General features: G+C 46.9%; 2 protein-coding genes across 3 annotated transcripts; one reads left to right on the forward strand and one right to left on the reverse strand.

Annotated features, from left to right (window-relative positions):
* Window positions 1-274: 274 nt before the first annotated feature.
* Window positions 275-5324, forward strand: LOC125512607 (protein PTST, chloroplastic). Its single transcript, XM_048677702.2, has 9 exons — window positions 275-901; window positions 1321-1360; window positions 1496-1772; window positions 2107-2196; window positions 2816-2884; window positions 3300-3405; window positions 4493-4581; window positions 4740-4852; window positions 4939-5324. Exons 2-9 carry the CDS (start codon window positions 1329-1331, stop codon window positions 5039-5041), a joined length of 879 nt encoding a protein of 292 aa, XP_048533659.2. The 5' UTR covers window positions 275-901; window positions 1321-1328; the 3' UTR covers window positions 5042-5324.
* Window positions 5297-8450, reverse strand: LOC125512606 (protein NLP3-like). 2 transcript variants are annotated; one of them, XM_048677701.2, is made up of 4 exons: window positions 7567-8450; window positions 7344-7394; window positions 6292-7135; window positions 5297-6102 (listed from the first exon to the last, which is right to left on the reverse strand). In XM_048677701.2, exons 1-4 carry the CDS (start codon window positions 8206-8208, stop codon window positions 5471-5473), a joined length of 2169 nt encoding a protein of 722 aa, XP_048533658.2. In that variant the 5' UTR covers window positions 8209-8450; the 3' UTR covers window positions 5297-5470. The 2 variants fall into 2 exon arrangements, with proteins under 2 accessions (XP_048533658.2, XP_048533657.2); XM_048677700.2 differs by having other exon boundaries at window positions 7317-7394.
* Between the last annotated feature and the right edge of the window lie 10728 nt (window positions 8451-19178).

Genomic DNA, 19178 nt, shown 5'->3' on the forward strand with positions numbered 1-19178 from the left:
TAACCCTCAAGTGGTAGCTGCAGCACATTGTTTTCAATACGATGGCCTGAAAAAGATGCCACCTGTTCAAGTTTTGCTTTATAGTACTCTTCAAAAGGCGAATTGTTGCTTTTAGTCTTACAATTCACCTCCTATCGCCTTTGAGTGCGGTGCGGTGCAGTGTAGACTCGGGGGCTATCAAGAATAATCTCAAAAGGCCCTTCTTGCACACAGCATTCAAAACAAAATAAACCACAAAAACTATTTGAAGTTGTAGGTTTCAAGTTCTACTACGTCTGTAGAATATCCATGACAGCAAATTATTTCCGCGAGATATCAAACGTCGTAGACATCTACAAAAAAATTAATCGGTAGGCTTGATAAAAAAATAGAGTAGTCGGAACAAAAGCTAGAACTTCAGATAATTTGAAAAAGGAGTGTGTTACAAGTATAATAGGAGCAACTGTCGACAATTTGATCGCCCAAAGACGATCATTTCATGGTTTACCGAAAAACAAAGACAAATCAAATCAGATAGTCCTATTTCTCCATCTTGCCGACTCTGCTTCCACCGAGCCAAGTTCGAAAGGATTGAAGATTGTAGCACATTGTTTTTCATTTTCAGTGCCATGGCTTGAAAATCGACAAATTGGCCTGGTCGGCTGGGACCTCATCTTGAATAGGACATCTGAGGAGGGCCTTCTCGCACAACAGCCAAAACCAAAAATAAAGCGCAAAAGATGAATAGATCCGTGGCCGCAACCTCGCGAGTCGCGAAGCGCACGCACACAGAAACAGAACTACGAGCTCCTCGCCCTCGCCCTCGCCTCCCCACTCCACTCCGATTCCCCCTCCGCCGCCGCCTCCGCTCGATCTCCGGCCTCCGGGGCTCCAGCCCCAAGCTCCCGGCATTCTCCGCGAGGTTCGTTTCTAGGCCTTCCGCTTAATTTCCCCCAAAGCGGGCCGATCGGTGCCGAGCTCCTGCCGCGATTGGGCGCGGTGGCCGCCTCTGTTCCGGTTTCCGCGTGCGTTTGGGGGTAGGAGCTGATCCGTGGGAGGCGCAGCTCCAGAGGTTCTGGGTTTCCCTTGAAATGGACTTCCTAGCCAGCCCACAGTATGCGGGCTCAGAACGAACAGTGAGGTTTTTCCGTCAGTGGGGCAAGGAGGGTCGGTTCCTTGCAGTTTCGTCAGTCTATGAGTCTGAGGCCGGGGTTCTCAAGTGCGTTGCGTAGATGAAGTTACCGGCCGCCGGAGATTTGTACTTCTTGTTCACAGTTTTGAGTGGAAGATATACTGAATTTGACTCCTAACAGGATGTCTCTTATTATTGTTTTTCTTCAGGAATTGCTATGGAATGCTTGACTGCGAGTTTCGCCGCAAGGTAGGCCCTGCTGTTGGTTATGCACACATCTTCTTTTCAGATACTGAATTCAAAAGGGAAATTCGACAAAATGTGGCGGTTTCTGTTGTCTCTCTTGAGTTAATTTGACATGATATGTTTGACTTTCTTGACAAGGAATGCGTGTATGGAGTATAAATTCGTATGCCCGAGTAAGCCTGCGTGCGAGAAGCAATGGATTCCTGGAAGGGTTCTCTGCTATTTTACAGCTTACACAAACTCTAGCAGACGCTGCAAGGTTGCCACTGGGGTGTGTCCCGTCAGCCCAGTTGTTGGCAGGCGTTCACGCTGGAGATCTTTCGCAGCAAGTTTGAATTTAGAAAATGGGCCTGCACCATCGAGTTCGACATCGTCTTCATCAGGGCAGGCTAGTGAGCAGCTGACCTCAGCCGAGGTGTTAGTCAAACTCCATATTATATCGTTTCACATGTGAAGCTCATCATTCTGAGCACATGTGCCACTTACTCATGAAACCAGCTGTTCTTCTGTGTTTACTAAAGAACTGCAAGTTGGCATACTCTGTCTAAAATGAAATGGGGGCTAGAATTGTCCTCATACCTCTCGAAATGGTTATACATATATTAGTTAATACTACTTGTGAAAAGGGAAAAGCAATCATGCTTGCATATGTGGGTGCTTAAGCTATGTAATGTTGGCCACACGTGATGCTTTCGGATCTGTTAAAAGAGGCAGTGGTGATTTATAAATCTTCTCTCATTATTTTGCAGTTGAAATCTCTTTTGGCTGATAAAGAACGAAGTAAGCTTTTGAGAAAGCTAAGTGAAGCAAACCAGCTGAACCGGTTTCTCAAGAGACAGGTTCTATTACTGAAATCATAAACCATACATCAAATTTACTTGATTGATAGTAAAGTGTGGTGTTGTATGACTGGCCTTCTGAGGAATAGTTCGTTGTTCTGTTGAAGAACTGCATATATACATTCATAATTTCTTATTTTCATAATATATATGCCAGGAGCTCTGACCCAAGCTGCTCCTAGGACTCTAACCTGGGTATGTGAGGAGGCTACCACCAAACCACTGACCTGCTCCTTTAGATTCAAAATTAGCCGTCTATCCAGGCTGGATTTGTGAATTGCGATGTAGGTCAGATACGGTGATCTTTTTAACCGGGGAAGGGTCGCATCTAGAACTCTTCTGCTACTTGCATGTTACAATTGTCAGTTCACATGACACTGTCTGCTAACTCAGCAAGAAAATTATCAGTGATCATAAATATTAAAATTCTGAAATGTTATATGTTAGAAGTGGCATAACTGTTTTCCAACTTAAGCTTATCACGGACCAATGAGGTTTTGTGGGAAAAGTATGTTTTGTGTAGACAGCAGCCCGGGATAGAGTTGATATGTAAAAGTCGCATGATACCATTTCTCTTAATAGTGCTAGGTCATTACTAACTAGATCTTATGTTCTACAGTCGCAAATAAAGGATGATGCAATTGTAAAGTTCAGAAGTGAACTTGCTGTTTTGGAACTTGAACTGCAGGTTAGCATTTTCTTTTTCGGATTGTTTAACTGTTATGCATAGTTAATTGGATTGGCTCAAGATGTTGTCCGGTGGTCACGTGTTCCAATTGTTTTGGCCCCCTTTTGTGTCCTGTTTATCAACAAAATACATGTTTGGTCCTTTCTGTGATCATTCAAAAGCAAACTGCACAGTTTTTAAGGTGACTGTTTGGTAAATGGTTTGTTGCTGATCAACCCCCCTTATAATTATGCTGATTTCACTTTGCACAATATTGTAAGCTCTTAGATTTGTCTTCCTCAGTACTGCATGTATATAACTATGTTTTCTTTACTGGTTTTGTTCAATATCGTCTTTTGCTCATGTACGTAACCACCACCTTTGATGTTTGTACTGGAAAACTTTGTGCGTCTTAACTCTTTCTTTATGTCCACAGGCTTTGGTTGGCCTAGCTGAAGAGATTGCTAATTTTGATGTTCCATCAGGGTCAAGGAAGGTAAATGGAAAATATATTCAGTCTCATCTTCTCTCCAGATTAGAAGGTAATTTAGCAGAAAGAGCTACTGTCGGCATGATTGATGCTCTCCATCATTACATTTGTCATTGTTACCTGTTTTGCAAAGACATTTGACAATAGTACGGCAGCTCACTTAACAAACTTTGCCTTGAAGTGGCCCACTGAATTCAAGCCGAATGATGAATGCCTATCCTTGATGCCATATCTCCATAGGATTGAATAGACAGTACTTGAGTTGATTAGTCATGGTCCATGTACAATCCATTGGAAATAAACATTTATTTGCTGTTGATCTGTTGTTAAATTTCTACATATTATAGTGCTACGCTAGGTAGGTCATGGAACTGAGGTTTGGTGTCTTAGGCCGGTGGGATTGTTCCAGTTTGTTAAAGAACTCCCTAGGTATTGACCTGAAATTTGTGGCCTACCCACTGTAAAAAAACATATCTAATTCACTTAAACAAATTGATCCTTTGTTGTATTGATCTGTTTGGTTGTCATAATAAGTCAACTATAAATTCCAGCATACTGGAAGTCACAATTCCGCTAGCATCATTGTTGACTGGCATGGAATACCTAGTGTCCCTAAGCAGGCAATGGTGACTATCCTTTGTCATTTATAACCGTAGTTCTCACTGTCATGTTATGAGTTGTGATATGGATATCTGATATGCAAAGTAGGTAGGTTGACAGTGAGATCCAAGTGCATTTATGGTTATTATAACTGTGATCTGATATTCTGAGTGCTAGCATTTTATGATTTCTCAGATCTAAATTTCGTCATCGATATATTTCTGTCCTCACATTAATAATATTGGAGAAACTTCATGCTTATTGCAGCCTTACAGCAGCTAAATATGCAGAGCAGTCTTTAGTGTGTTCTCACCCCCCTTTGGTGAAGTACAATTGGCATGCCAACAATAACTAAATGTGCTTAGCAGTGCCAACTGCGAACAAATGCTTGTAATATCATTTTTTGTGACATCTAGTTGCATAACAGTATCTAGAGCTGTGTTAAAATAATACCTTGTTTCATACAAGCGTGCAATGCTCTAAGTTAAACTTTGTGCGAAATCGGCTGACTGATAATGCTAGTGTTTGCTTTCCTGCAGCTGTCCATGACAAGGTTATGGTACAGATAAAGGACATTGAGTCTTTAAGACCTCGAGAAGTCGCTGTCCATTGGGTTGGCATGGCTGAGGTAAACAAATGCTTTTTACTGAATGATTATATAGAGTAACTTCTTGCACTGTTATATTTGTCCATTCAGTTTGTAAAATACATTCTTATTCCTCTGCTTTTGTCCTCATTCTCATTTTGCTATGTTCTTACTCACCATGTGTATACAATTCATACCAGAACGTGCAAATTATGGGCTCCTTTGATGGCTGGTCACATGGTGAGGCAATGTCGAGGGAATATTCAGGGGATTATGCGAGATTCTCTGCGACTCTGAGGCTTAGACCTGGGAGGTATGTTTTATCAGTTCTGCGATGCTGCCACGCTCACTCTGATTCATTAAATAAATCATCTCCATATGTTTGTGTGCATAATAAAGCTACGAAATCAAGTTCTTGGTGGACGGGGAGTGGAAACTGTCATCAGAATACCCGATTACCGGCGAGGGATTGACACAGAACAATAAACTTGTCGTGGAATAGCAGGTTTTTGCTGCCCCTTAGAACTGTATTAGGGCTGTACCAGATTACTACCATGGGTGTCCTGCAGCGAAATCCGTGTTGTATGAAATGCAAAGCCCCATTTGCTTGATTGGGTCTGCATGCTGTCTTTGTAATTTTGCCTCTTAACTGATCTACTGAAGCCACTTAGGAAAGGATCCTTCTTCCATGAATCCATGTGCTAGGAGCTGATCAAACTAGTTTGAAACTGTTACTGCATGTAAAATACTCTTCAAGTAATAAAATCCCACCCCTTCTATCATTATTCAAACAATGTACCGTGAGTATACAAAGTTACAAAGTGAATCTGCAGAATTTTGAAAGCTCTACCTGACTCCGACGCACGTCAAGGAAGTGACAAAGCCTCCTCATCAGTAACAGCTGTATGGTTAAGGCATGCTTTTAGTAAGGCTAATCTGAGCTACCACAGGAGCTCCTATGGTTATCGGCTACCTCCTGCACCATTAGCCTGACAACAGGAGACACCGCTCCGGCTCCGGCAGCCACAGCAGCGGACGCCGGCAGGCCCGGGGCAACATCAAGGCACTCCTGGAAATCGGCATCGCAGGACAGGAGCACCCACTCATGGTCGTCGTCGAGGTACTTGATGTCGAAGGCGCCGGCATCTAGGCCCAGCCTCTTGGCCACCTCCTCCTTTACTGCTGCTACGCCGGCGGAGCATGGCACCCTGAACCTGATGATGTCCCCTCTGTAGTTCGCCTTGATGGTCACCAGCTCCCCCTCCGCGCCATTGCTGCGCCACAGCAAAGACTTGCGCATTGTGGTTTTGGTGAGAGGTGGAGGATCTTGGCTTGAGCCTTGGGAGGAGGTGTCTTCTCCTAGAGCACTTGACAGGCATGGCAGATGAGGGGCTGGAGCTCGGCGAGAGGTGGAAGAAGAAGCAGCAGTCGGCTTCGGTGAGCAATCCACCGATTCGATGGCCCTGATCTTGCCGAGTGCACGGTTCACCTTGCTGATCTTCCGGAATGGCCATCTTGATATGCCGTGCTGCCTGCAGATGCGCTTCATTGTCGTCGGGCACACTGTAGAACAAGAGTTTCAGACTCTCAGTTGCCTCATCATGCAGTAAATATTTCGGTTTTTCGATATGGGTAGCGGCTTATACGAATGCAAACCAAGTACCAGATTTTCGACATGTTTCAATGAACTTGGTTGGGAGTCAATTCATTGTGGTGTTCATCTTGGTTAATCTGTGTCGAGAATGTTCTTACCGCCGAGGCTCCTCGCAGCATCTTTCAGGCTCCCTGAGAAGTATCCTTGCAGCTCCTTGAGGCTGACAGGTCTTCCGGCCTTCCTTCCGGTCTTCTTCTTCTTCTTCGTCTCCGGTGGTGGTCCGCGATCCTCGGCTCCACTTTGGTCCGCGCCATGGACGCCTCCTGCTTGATCACCGTCCTCCTCGTCTGAATCATTGGTATCATAGTCCCCACGATCGTTCAGTTCATGGGCTGTGTCAGCATCGGCAAGAACGTTCTCCAAGGACAAATCTTGCAGGTCGCTCGTCGCCTCCAGGTGATCGCCGGAGCATTCCTTCCTGATCGTAGCTGTGACGGCGTCCACCATGGCCTTCTGCTCCCCGGCGCTCCTGCAGTCCGGCGGGAGGAAGAACTCCAGCACCACGCATTCCTCCCCTACCTGGCCGTCGTCGCCGACGTCCATGGCGGACTGCGGCAGACGCAGCGGCACGGCGAGGCACCCGGCCAGGCCGTGCATGCGGGCGTAGTGGGCGAGCGGGTAGGCGTCCTTGGACCGCCTGGCGACGTCAGCGCAGAAACGTGGCCCGCGCACCGCCGCCGCCTCGCCCACGAGCCCCTGGCCGCGCCGCAGGTGGTGCTCGGCGCAGGCGTCGCGGAAGCCGCCGTAGTGCGCGCCCAGGTGGAATGGGGCGCCGGCCGTCGTCAGGGAGAAATGCTGGCCGTCGTCGTCGACATCCGTGCTGGTGCACTGCTTGCACCTGACCCAGGCCTGCGCCAGCGGCAGCTCGTGGGCTTGGCGGACGGCGGCCAGCAGCCCCGACACCTCCGACATGGCCGCCTGAGTCGCCTCTGAGTTGCATATCTGCACATCACATGTTCATAATCAAGAGGTGGCTTCGGAAGTTGCGACTGGTAGATGAACACGAATGGATTATATAACAAGACAAAATTTTGTTTCCAAAGTGCATGTGATTACGCCTCTCTATTGAGTTTGATGCACCAATCAATCAAAAGACTAAGATGTAGAGAAAATGTGTACGAACCCATGGTTCGCAAGTCGCGGCACGCACCTCGGTCGGTGGTACGGGGTGGCAGATCTCCGAGCCTCTCAACGACACTGCCTGCATGCATAGAATGGCAGAAAATGTTAATCGTAGAAGCTTTTAGGATTCATGGCGGCTACCTAGCCAAACATTTCATGGCGGCTGTTTATGCACAAGGAGTAGTAGTAGTTTTTACGGTGGAGCGAGAATGCAAGGAGGAAGCTAGAGGAGAGACGGACGGATGTCTGACCTGGAGGGCCTTGCAGAGCCTGTGGGCCTCGGCGGCGAAGCGGGCGGCGGGGGCGGCGGTGAAGACGAGCTCGAGGACGGCGAGGCAGCGGCGGGGGTCGGCGGGGTCGAGGATGGGGAGGGCGAGGCTGGCCTGGATGTCGTAGATGAGCGCGTAGCTCATGCGCGCGTACTCGCCGGTGCCGTAGAACTGCACGTTGGGCGTCCACTCGGGCGCCCGCGCCTCGAACACCCGCCCCGGCAGCCCGCGCTCCTCCCACGCCGCGCGCTCGCCCTGCCCGCCGCCGCCCACGGCGAACACGTGCGTCAGCGACACCGTCCGGTACTGGAGCAGCCGCCGGCACCTGGAGGGGAGCACGAAGGGCTGCCCGCGGGTCGCGAGCACGCGGCGGCGCTCCCCGTCCCGCGCCGGCGCCCAGACCTGCACCAGCGCGCCGCCTTCGCCGCCGTCGCCGCCGCCGCTGCTCGACTCCTTGTACAGCCGCAGGGCCCGCGCGATCCGCTCCTTCACCGCGCCCCCGCCGTCGGCCTCGCCGAACCCCCCTCCCCGGCCGCCGCTCTCATCACTATCGCCGCCGTCGCTTAGCTGGAGGCTGAAGCCGCCAAGAACTTGCTCCATGTCAGCCTCCACCTCCATCACCATGCCCACCACAAACCACAAACCAGCTACCCAGAAAGACCAAGACAAAAGATCTGCGATCAATGTCGAGCCGCAGCTTCGCAGATCCTAGGTTTAAGCCGCGGGTCAGCGTCGGCTTCTTGTAGGTAGTTTTATCGGTGGAGGAGTCGCGGTGACGGCCCGCGATTGGTCGCCGGCGTCCGGGGGCCGGAATATTACGACGAGGCGTTGGGAATGTGCCGATCCACGGTGGAAAGAGGGGGGGGGGGGGGGGGGGGGGGGGGGGGTGCTATGTCGCTGTTAAACAATTGCCCATCGAGGGATTAAACAAGCTTATCAGGTTATTATCATCGCCCTGGCTGTCCCCTCCCCGCAGCTTCATTCATTTGGACTTTTGCGATGCACTTGGACATGTTCTGTGGTGCTACATGGTTCTTGCCGTGCTTTGGAGCCAAAGGGGTTGGTTTTGAAGGAAGGTAGGAAGGTTATCTTATGTGAGAGCTGCTTTATTTGGACGTGCTTTAAAAGATACAAACTGTTCGGATAGTTTGATTTTGGGAAAAGCTTACCATCACCCCGGCGGATCGCAGCGGCAGCGTCCGCCACCTCCCCTGCATGACACGTGTACAGTGAGGGTTCACATACTGCCGAGCGCGCTTCTGCAACAAAGGCTATGTTTCTGAAAGATATGCGTTGTTGTAGTGATCTATGATGGGTCATGTTTTACAACAAAACCTCTACTATGGGAATTTTATGCAACCAGAACTCGGTTGCAATTTTTTTGCAACAAAACAGTTGTTGCAAAAAAATTCTGCAACAAGACCTATGTTTCAGAAATAGTTCTGCAACAAGACCCATGTTGTAGTGGTGGAGGTGCGTTCGACTCGCTTGATACGGCAAATCTGACGGCTCATGACCTGGCTGGTCTTTTAAAAAGATCAGCCGGCGGACGCTTAGCACGCCCCTTTGATTTTACATGGTAGTGAATTTTCTCCACATTTGGTTTGGAGGAATTCCAACATATGAATGAGGTTCTTGAATGCACCTTTTCTCTCCTCTCTTCTCTAAGTTTGTCCTAATTCATTTGTTCCTAGGCGGCCCCAGTGGCGGCGAATCTGGGCCTCTCAAGGTCTGGCCTGTGAGAGGGGGAGGGGGGGGGGGGGCTACTGCCTTGGTCGGCCATGGCATCGATGATGTGTAAGCAACGTCATCGGCTCTAAGGCGGTGCAACGGTGGAGTGGGAATGTCCCGGCTCGAGGCCATCGTCCCCATCGGACTCTACCACACTGGCTCTGGAGCACTTGCATGGAAAAATTGTTGAATAGGTTGATGAGTTCAGCTCTCCGCTTATGCGGCAATGCATGAATCACATGCATTGCTTTGTTGTGTGGCGTTGTCCCGCGCCAGGGATTTGCGCGGGTGGCTGTCCCTGGGCATGTATGCCATGGAATGATTCGGATTTCAATTTCTCACGATCATGGTGTGTTGGTGTTCCCCTCCATACATCATCGTCTTCTTCAACAAGTGGTATCGGGAACGCATGGTGACTTCGGTTTGGCGGTGCTCTTCTAAGTACTAGGTTCGGGGGTAAAAACCCCAGGTTTGACATTCGATGGTTGCACCTGGCAATGGCGGTGCTTACGCGTCGTTCTTCTTGAAGAGATTGCTTCGAAGATTTCTCAGGTGTGTTCTCCTGGGGTGAACATCCTAGATTTGACCTTCACCCGTTGGATCCGACGACGGAGGCGCTTGCTTTCATGCCCTTCCTGAAGGCATTGCTTCTGTAAAACTTTTTTGTCGTAGTTTGTGTGTTATTGAGGGCGGTGGATGATGTTGCTGATTGTTTGCTTGTTGTGTGTCATAGATCCCGCTGGCTCTCCTTCTTCTTCAGTTTACATTTTTTATGTGCATCGCCGATTGGTCCGACTTGGTCTTGATATTATGTTGTTGCAGAGACCGAATGTAATTGGTACCATCTTAATTTTTCCATAAAGTCTATATTATTATATTATAACTTTGTCAAAAAAGCATATCATCATGATATTTAAATCATGTTTTTCTTTTTTATTCCCTGCACTTTCTTCCAGTGTGTTATTAGCACTTGCTAGCGGCCACCATTATTGACGATGAACAAACATATACTTCATCCTTCCAAAATATAGTGCATATTATATTTTTACAAAGTAAACTTTGTCCAAATTGATAGTGAAGATTATCTACATATACAGTATCAAATATATACGGTGGAAGTATATTTCATGATGAATCTAATGATACTAATTTGGTATTATGAACGTGTATTTTTTCATAAACTTGACCAAGTTTACAAAGTTTTATCTTTTTGTATAAAAGTCTAATACATCATATTTGAAACAGAGGGAGTGCCACTTAAAAACATTTCAATTTAGAGATAATTTGAAGTTGGCAAAAAATAACACATCACTCGTTTCTTGCTAGGGATAGGCATAGAGTAAAAAAAAGCTTAAAATCTGATGTCAGATTTTAAGGTATGACAAATCAAATGTTTTTCATGGTAATTTATGTTGGCGCGAGGATGACAAATTTAGTTGACGAGCTTGACAAGTTTCTGAAAAAAGAACAAAATGAAATGGATTTGCCATGCTTGCTAACTGAATATGTTACCCTCGCAAACATAATTTGCCATAAAAAAACATTGATTTTCCATGCACAAAAATCTAACGTTTTCTCTGGATATTCGGGTGAATAAATCCTTGTTTTGCTACTCAAAGATAAGGATTGCTACTGGAAGATTAGGACCAAAGGTCAAGCAAGAAGGGGTCGGCACGCGAGGAAGGTAGTACCGGCTGGTGATCATCTACTCCCCTCCCCTCGGTGGAAATAGCAAGCTCGACCGGCGGTGTGGTGTCCGTTCAAGCCCCAAAACGGCAACCCAAGTAGTGCCAAAGCAAGAACCGACAAGCTACTCGCTGAAGAAGCGCACTACGTCTTCCTTCAAGAAGGACTTGGGAACCCAACCGGTGATGGCTACTGACCACGCTAGCTAGCTTCATATACTAGCGTGATGCATGCAGTGCATGGCGCCCTAGCTAGCTGCGATCGATGTCGAGCCTCGGCTTCCCGGCGGATATGCCGATCCACGGAGATTAGATCCGTGTTAGTTAGTGCCATCGGGTGATTAAACAAGCTTATCGTCATGTTGCCCCCCTGCCGCTTTGGACTTTGTTGGCGCTGCAATTTTCTTTCATTTGTTTAAGTCACTGGTCTACTTGGTTAGTATAGCTCCGTACTGCCGCTTTAGTTCTTCTTTCTAGGGCCTGGGGGAGGCTCCTCTGCGATCACAAGCAAAAGACTGTAGTAGTATCGATTGATTCAAGTTTTTTTTTTCCTCTAGTATGGTGCGTTCTACTCCATCCGTTTCGAATTATTGAAAAAGAATAGATGCGTTCTTAAATTCGCTCAAATCTATAGAAAAATATCAACATCTACAGCGCTAAATTAATTTTATGTACGAGTCTTTTCACACTATAGTAACATATTGTTTTAGACTTGGTTAAATATAGATATGGTTATATGTCTAGGATGTTAAAAGTCTGCTCTCTCCGGTAGTGGGTGATTAGGCATCCTATAGATATGGTTATATGTCTAGGATGTAGGTTGCTTATCAATTGATGAGATGATGCATCAGGTCTGATGAAAAAAGTGGTGTGATGGTGTGTTTTGTTGTATCCAGACTCCTATTTTCATAACGAAAATGGGGGCCACGTGGCCCCTTTTATCAAAAAAAAATATAGAGAAATTCAAGATTGGACAAAATTAAAATTACAAACAACATGAAATGGAGAAAGTAGATTTGCGGGACAAAGATCTGATAGATTCTTTGGATCGGGGTAGGCTAGATCATCCGGTAAACCTACCTTCTGCTTGTCCAGACGAGGAACTCCCGATGCCGGCCATGGTGACGGTGGCCGGTGATGGCAGAGAGTGGATGGCGGCGGTGGTGTGCTTCCCGTGAGCACCGCGCTAACCCTAAATCTGTAGGGTGTGTCGATGGGGTTTGTGGCAGCGATTAACCTCGTAAGTCGTGCCCCGGACCCACCTCTGTTTATATAGCGCGGGTCACAGGGGCCCACCAACCATGGTTTGGTTGGGCGCCCCCGATCAGGGCGCGAGTCAAGGGCCTGGCAGGCCGTTGGGCCTGCACAGAGGAGATCAACCTAAATTCTCCCCCTTGATCTCAGCTTTACTTTTGACTTTGTACTTTCTAGTTTATTTGTTTCATCACATATTGATACATAGAGCATGTTTCATCGTCACAGCTTAGTTGCCGATATAATCATACAGCTACAACATACGTTATGTTCAGAAGCAAATTCTGTTCCTTTTGGGTCTATCCAGAAATCATAAGGCTTTCCCTTAAACCCATGCCGGCTAAGTGTTCCTTGAACACATTGGGTGGTAAGCCTTTCGTTAGCGGATCCACAATCATATCCTTTGTCCTTATATGCTCGAGACTTATAGTCTGATCCTGGGTTTTATCTTTCACAACATAATACCTTATCTCTATTGTTTTGGCAGCATTACTCGACGACTTGTTGTGAGCGTAAAATACTGCGGGTTGGTTGTCGCGGTACATCTTTAGTGGTTTGTGAATACAATCTACCACTTTCAAGTCGGGTACAAATTTCTTTAGCCATATCGCCTGCCCCGTGGCTTCGAAGCATGCTATGAATTCTGCATACATCGTGGATGATGCAACTATTAACTGTTTGGAGCTTTTCCACGAAATAGCTCCCCCAGCGAGAGTGAAGACGTATCCTGACGTGGATTTTCTATCATCTCTGTCCCCCGCAAAATCTGCGTCTGAATACCCTTTTATCTCTAGGGAATCACTTCTCATGTATATTAGCATGTAGTCATTCGTGCCTTGCGCATAACGCAATACTTTCTTTACCATCTTCTAGTGCTTTAGGCTTGAATTCTCTTGATATCTACCAAGTACCCCGGTGATAAAAGCTAAGTCAGGGCGAGTGCACACTTGTGCATACTGTAAGCTGCCAACTGCCGAAGCATATGGTACTGCTTTCATTTGATTGATCTCATACTGGTTCTTGGGACGTTGGAATTTCCCAAAACTATCGCCCTTGACTATAGGAGCAGGTGTGGCTTTACTCGCATGCATATTATACTTTTTAAGAACCTTTTCTAAATATGCTTTCTGCGATAGTCCTAAGACTCCATTGTTCCTATCTCAGTGAATTTCTATGCCCAAAACATATGATGCTTCACTAAGATCTGTTATGTCAAAATTTAAGGATAAGTATTTTTTTGTTTCTTGTAGTAGACTAACATCACTGCTAGCAAGCAGGATATCATCCACATACAAGATTAGGAAAATATATTCCCATTTTTAAACTTTGCATAAATGCAATTATCCTCAATGTTTTCTTTAAATCCAAAACTTTTAATCATTTGATTAAACTTTAGATACCACTGCCGAGAGGCTTGTCTTAATCCATAAATGGATTTCTTCAGGCGGCATCCCATATTTTCCTTGCCTTCCATGATAAAACCCTTGGGTTGTTTCATGTAGACCTGTTCTTTTAAATCACCATTCAGAAATGCCGTCTTAACATCCATTTGATGTAACTCTAAATCAAAATGTGCAACTAATGCCATTATGATTCTGAAGGAATCCTTACATGAGACAGGAGAAAATGTCTCATTGTAATCTATCCCTTCTCTTTGTGTAAATCATTTTGCCACGAGTCGTGCTTTATACTTTTCTATATTCCCTTTAGAGTCATACTTATTCTTGTAGACCCATTTACAGCCTACTGTTTTGGCTCCTTTAGGAATTTCCTCTAAGTCCCAAACATCTTTGGAACTCATCGATTTCATCTCATCTTCCATTGCCTTCATCCACTTTGATGAATGAGGGCTTCTCAAGGCTTCTTCATATGAGGTGGGATCTTTTTCCATATGAACCATTTATGTGTTATAAACTTTAAAGTTAGTAGAAATAGTTGACTTTCTTGGTCTTGTAGACCTTCTAAGGGCCTCAGTTTCTGGCACATTCTGTGCCTCAACTTCTGGCACTTCTTCTAAAATTTGCTATTGCACCTCCCTTTCATGCTCAACAACGGGTTCAGTTGGCTCCTGACGGACAGGTTCCAGGTCTACCCCTATGGTTGTCATGTGTGGAGTTGCAACTGTTGGAAATATGCCCTAGAGGCAATAATAAAATGGTTATTATTATATTTCCTTGTTCATGATAATTGTCTATTGTTCATGCTATAATTGTATTAACCGGAAACCGTAATACATGTGTGAATACATAGACCACAACATGTCCCTAGTAAGCCTCCAGTTGACTAGCTCGTTGATCAATAGATGGTCATGGTTTCCTGACCATGGACATTGGATGTCATTGATAACGGGATCACATCATTAGGAGAATGATGTGATGGACAAGACCCAATCCTAAGCCTAGCACAAGATTGTTTAGTTCGTATGCTAAAGCTTTTCTAATGTCAAATACCATTTCCTTAGACCATGGGATTGTGCAACTCCCAGATATCGTAGGAATGCTTTGGGTGTACCAAACGTCACAACGTAATTGGGTGGCTATAAAGGTGCACTGTGGGTATCTCCAAAAGTGTCTGTTGGGTTGGCACGAATCGAGACTAGGATTTGTCACTCCGTGTAAACGGAGAGGTATCTCTGGGCCCACTCGGTAGGACATCATCATAATGTGCACAATGTGACCAAGGAGTTGATCACGGGATGATGTGCTACGGAACGAGTAAAGAGACTTGCCGGTAACGAGATTGAACAAGGTATCGGGATACCGATGATCGAATCTCGGGCAAGTACTATATCGGTAGACAAAGGGAATTGTATACGGGATTGATTGAATCCTCGACATCGTGGTTCATCCGATGAGATCATCGTGGAGCATGTGGGAGCCAACATGGGTATCCAGATCCCGCTATTGATTATTGGCCGGAGAGTTGTCTCGGTCATGTCTACATGTCTCCCAAACCCGTAGGGTCCACACACTTAAGGTTCGGTGACGCTAGAGTTGTAGAGATATTAGTATGCGGTTAACCGAAAGTTGTTCGGAGTCCCGGATGAGATCCCGGACGTCACGAGGAGTTCTGGAATGGTCCGGAGGTAAATATTTATATATAGGAAGTCCAGTTTCGGCCACCAGGAGAGTTTCGGGGTCATCGGTATTGTACCGGGACCACCGGAAGGGTCCCGGGGGTCCACCGGGTGGGGCCACGTATCCCGGAGGGCCCCATGGGCTGAAGGGGCGTGGGAACCAGCCCCTGGTGGGCTGGTGCGCCCCCCTTGGGCCTCCCATGCGCCTAGGGCTGGAAACCCTAAGGGGTGGGGGTGCCTCCACTTGGCTTGGAGGCCAAGCCACCCCTAGGGTTGCCGCCCCCTTCCCTAGATGGGATCTACAAGGGGCCGGCACCCCCCTAGGCCCCTATATATAGTGGAGGGGAGGGAGGGCAGCCGCACCTGAAGCCCTGACGCCTCCCTCCCTCCCGTGACACCTCTTCCTCCCCGCTTGTGCTTGGCGAAGCCCTGCCGGGATCCTGCTACTTCCACCACCACGCCGTCGTGTTGCTGGATCTCCATCAACTTCTCCTCCCCCATTGCTGGATCAAGAAGGAGGAGACGTCTCTGCTCCGTACGTGTGTTGAACGCGGAGGTGCCGTCCGTTCGGCGCTAGGATCATCGGTGATTTGGATCACGACGAGTACGACTCCATCAACCCCGTTCTCTTGAACGCTTCCGCTTAGCGATCTTCAAGGGTATGAAGATGCACTCCTTCTCTCTCGTTGCTAGTATCTCCATAGATTGATCTTGGTGATGCGTAGAATTTTTTTAAATTTCTGCTACGATCCCCAACAGTGGCATCAAGAGCTAGGTCTATGCGTAGATTCTATGCACGAGTAGAACACAAAGCAGTTGTGGGCGATGATTTGTTCAATTTGCTTACCGTTACTAGTCTTATCTTGATCCGGCGGCATTGTGGGATGAAGCGGCCCGGACCGACCTTACACGTACCTGAAGGAAATATGCCCTAGAGGCAATAATAAAGTTATTATTTATTTCCTTTTATCATGATAAATGTTTATTATTCATGATAGAATTGTATTAACCGGAAACATAATACATGTGTGAATACATAGACAAACAAAGTGTCACTAGTATGCCTCTACTTGACTAGCTCATTAATCAAAGATGGTTATGTTTCCTAACCATGAACAAAGAGTTGTTATTTGATTAATGGGATCACATCATTAGGTGAATGATCTGATTGACATGACCCATTTCCATTAGCTTAGCACCCGATCGTTTAGTATGTTGCTATTGCTTTCTTCATGACTTATACATGTTCCTATGACTATGAGATTATGCAACTCCCGTTTGCCGGAGGAACACTTTGTGTGCAACCAAACGTCACAACGTAAATGGGTGATTATAAAGGTGCTCTACAGGTGTCTCCAAAGGTAGATGTCGGGTTGGCGTATTTCGAGATTAGGATTTGTCACTCCGATTGTCGGAGAGGTATCTCTGGGCCCTCTCGGTAATGCACATCACATAAGCCTTGCAAGCATTACAACTAATAAGTTAGTTGTGAGATGATGTATTACGGAACGAGTAAAGAGACTTGCCGGTAAAGAGATTGAACTAGGTATTGGATACCGACGATCGAATCTCGGGCAAGTAACATACCGATGACAAAGGGAACAACGTATGTTGTTATGCGGTCTGACCGATAAAGATCTTCGTAGAATATGTAGGAGCCAATATGGGCATCCAGGTCCCGCTATTGGTTATTGACCGGAGATTTGTCTCAGTCATGTCTACATTGTTCTCGAACCGTAGGGTCCGCACGCTTAACGTTACGATGACAGTTATTATGAGTTTATGCATTTTGATGTACCGAAGTTAGTTCAGAGTCCCGGATGTGATCACGGACATGACGAGGAGTCTCGAAATTGCTGAGACATAAAGATTGATATATTGGACGACTATATTCAGACACCGGAAGGGTTCCGGGGAAGTTTCGGATAAAACCGGAGCACCGGGGGGTTACCGGAACCCCCCGGGGGGGTTAATGGGCCTTATGGGCCTAATGTGGAGAAGAGGAAGGGGCTGCCAGGGCAGGCCGCATGCCCCCTCTCCCCCTAGTCCGAATTGGACAAGGAGGGAGGGGCGGCGCCCCCCCTTTCCTTCTCTCCCTCCACCTCTCCTAGTTGGACAAGGAACGGGAGGGGAGTCCTACTCCCGGTAGGAGTAGGACTCCTCCTGCGCGCCTCCTCTAGGCCGGCCGCACCCCCCCCCCCTTGGATCCTTTATATACGGAGGCAGGGGGGCACCCTAGAACACACAAGTTGATCTTCGTGATCATTCCTTAGCCGTGTGCGGTGCCCCCTTCCACCATATTCCACCTCGGTCATATCGTAGTAGTGCTTAAGCGAAGCCCTGCGTCGGTAGAACATCATCATCGTCACCACGCCGTTGTGCTGACGAAACTCATCCCCGAAGCTTTGCTGGATCGGAGCCCGGGGAGCGTCATCGAGCTGTACGTGTGCCAAGAACTCGGAGGTGCCGGAGTAACGGTGCTTGGATCGGTCGGATCGGAAGACGTACGACTACTTCCTCTACGTTGCGTCAATGCTTCCGTTGCGGTCTACAAGGGTACGTAGACAACACTCTCCCCTCTTGTTGCTATGCATCATCATGATCTTGCGTGTGCGTAGGAAAATTTTGAAATTACTACGAAACCCAACAGTGGCATCCGAGCCTAGGTTTTATATGTTGATGTTATATGCACGAGTAGAACACAAGTGAGTTGTGGGCGATATAAGTCATACTGCTTACCAGCATGTCATACTTTGGTTCGGCGGTATTGTTGGACGAAGCGGCCCGGACCGACATTACGCGTACGCTTACGCGAGACCGGTTCTCCCGACGTGCTTTGCACATAGGTGGCTTGCGGGTGACAGTTTCTCCAACTTTAGTTGAATCGAGTGTGGCTACGCCCGGTCCTTGCGAAGGTTAAAACAACACCAACTTGACAAACTATCGTTGTGGTTTTGATGCGTAGGTAAGATTGGTTCTTGCTTAAGCCCGTAGCAGCCACGTAAAAACTTGCAACAACAAAGTAGAGGACGTCTAACTTGTTTTTGCAGGGCATGTTGTGATGTGATATGGTCAAGACATGATGCTAAATTTTATTGTATGAGATGATCATGTTTTGTAACCGAGTTATCTGCAACTGGCAGGAGCCATATGGTTGTCGCTTTATTGTATGCATTGCAATCGCGCTGTAATGCTTTACTTTATCACTAAACGGTAGCGATAGTCGTGGAAGCACAAGCTCGGCGAGACGACAACAATGCTACGATGGAGATCAAGGTGTCGCGCCGGTGACGATGGTGATCACGACGGTGCTTCGGAGATGGAGATCACAAGCACAAGATGATGATGTCCATATCATATCACTTATATTGATTGCATGTGATGTTTATCTTTTATGCATCTTATCTTGCTTTGATTGACGGTAGCATTATAAGATGATCTCTCACTAAATTATCAAGTAGTGTTCTCCCTGAGTATGCACCGTTGCGAAAGTTCTTCATGCTGAGACACCACGTGATGATCGGGTGTGATAGGCTCTACGTTCAAATACAACGGGTGCAAAACAGTTGCACACGCGGAATACTCAGGTTAAACTTGACGAGCCAAGCATATACAGATATGGCCTCGGAACACGGAGACCGAAAGGTCGAGCGTGAATCATATAGTAGATATGATCAACATAAAGATGTTCACCAATGAAACTACTCCATCTCACGTGATGATCGGACATGGTTTAGTTGATTTGGATCACGTAATCACTTAGAGGATTAGAGGGATGTCTATCTAAGTGGGAGTTCTTTAAGTAAATTAACTGAACTTAAATTTATCATGAAACTTAGTACCTGATT

This window comes from Triticum urartu, chromosome 6A, assembly GCF_056163025.1.
Source record: "Triticum urartu cultivar PI428250 chromosome 6A, HENAU_Tu73, whole genome shotgun sequence".
NCBI classification, from domain to species: Eukaryota; Viridiplantae; Streptophyta; class Magnoliopsida; order Poales; family Poaceae; genus Triticum; species Triticum urartu.

Excerpts from the sequence above, each read along its gene's own strand:
- LOC125512607 (XM_048677702.2), top strand. The coding sequence starts at position 1,329 with ATGGAATGCTTGACTGCGAGTTTCGCCGCAAG. Across the intron at positions 3,406-4,492 it reads TCTTCTCTCCAGATTAGAAG|CTGTCCATGACAAGGTTATG; the intron begins GTAATTTAGCAG and ends GCTTTCCTGCAG. Across the intron at positions 4,853-4,938 it reads CTGAGGCTTAGACCTGGGAG|CTACGAAATCAAGTTCTTGG; the intron begins GTATGTTTTATC and ends TGCATAATAAAG.
- LOC125512606 (XM_048677700.2), bottom strand. The coding sequence starts at position 8,208 with ATGGTGATGGAGGTGGAGGCTGACATGGAGCAAGTTCTTGGCGGCTTC. Across the intron at positions 7,395-7,566 it reads GGCTCTGCAAGGCCCTCCAG|GCAGTGTCGTTGAGAGGCTC; the intron begins GTCAGACATCCG and ends CTATGCATGCAG. Across the intron at positions 7,136-7,316 it reads CCGCGACTTGCGAACCATGG|ATATGCAACTCAGAGGCGAC; the intron begins GTTCGTACACAT and ends TGTGATGTGCAG.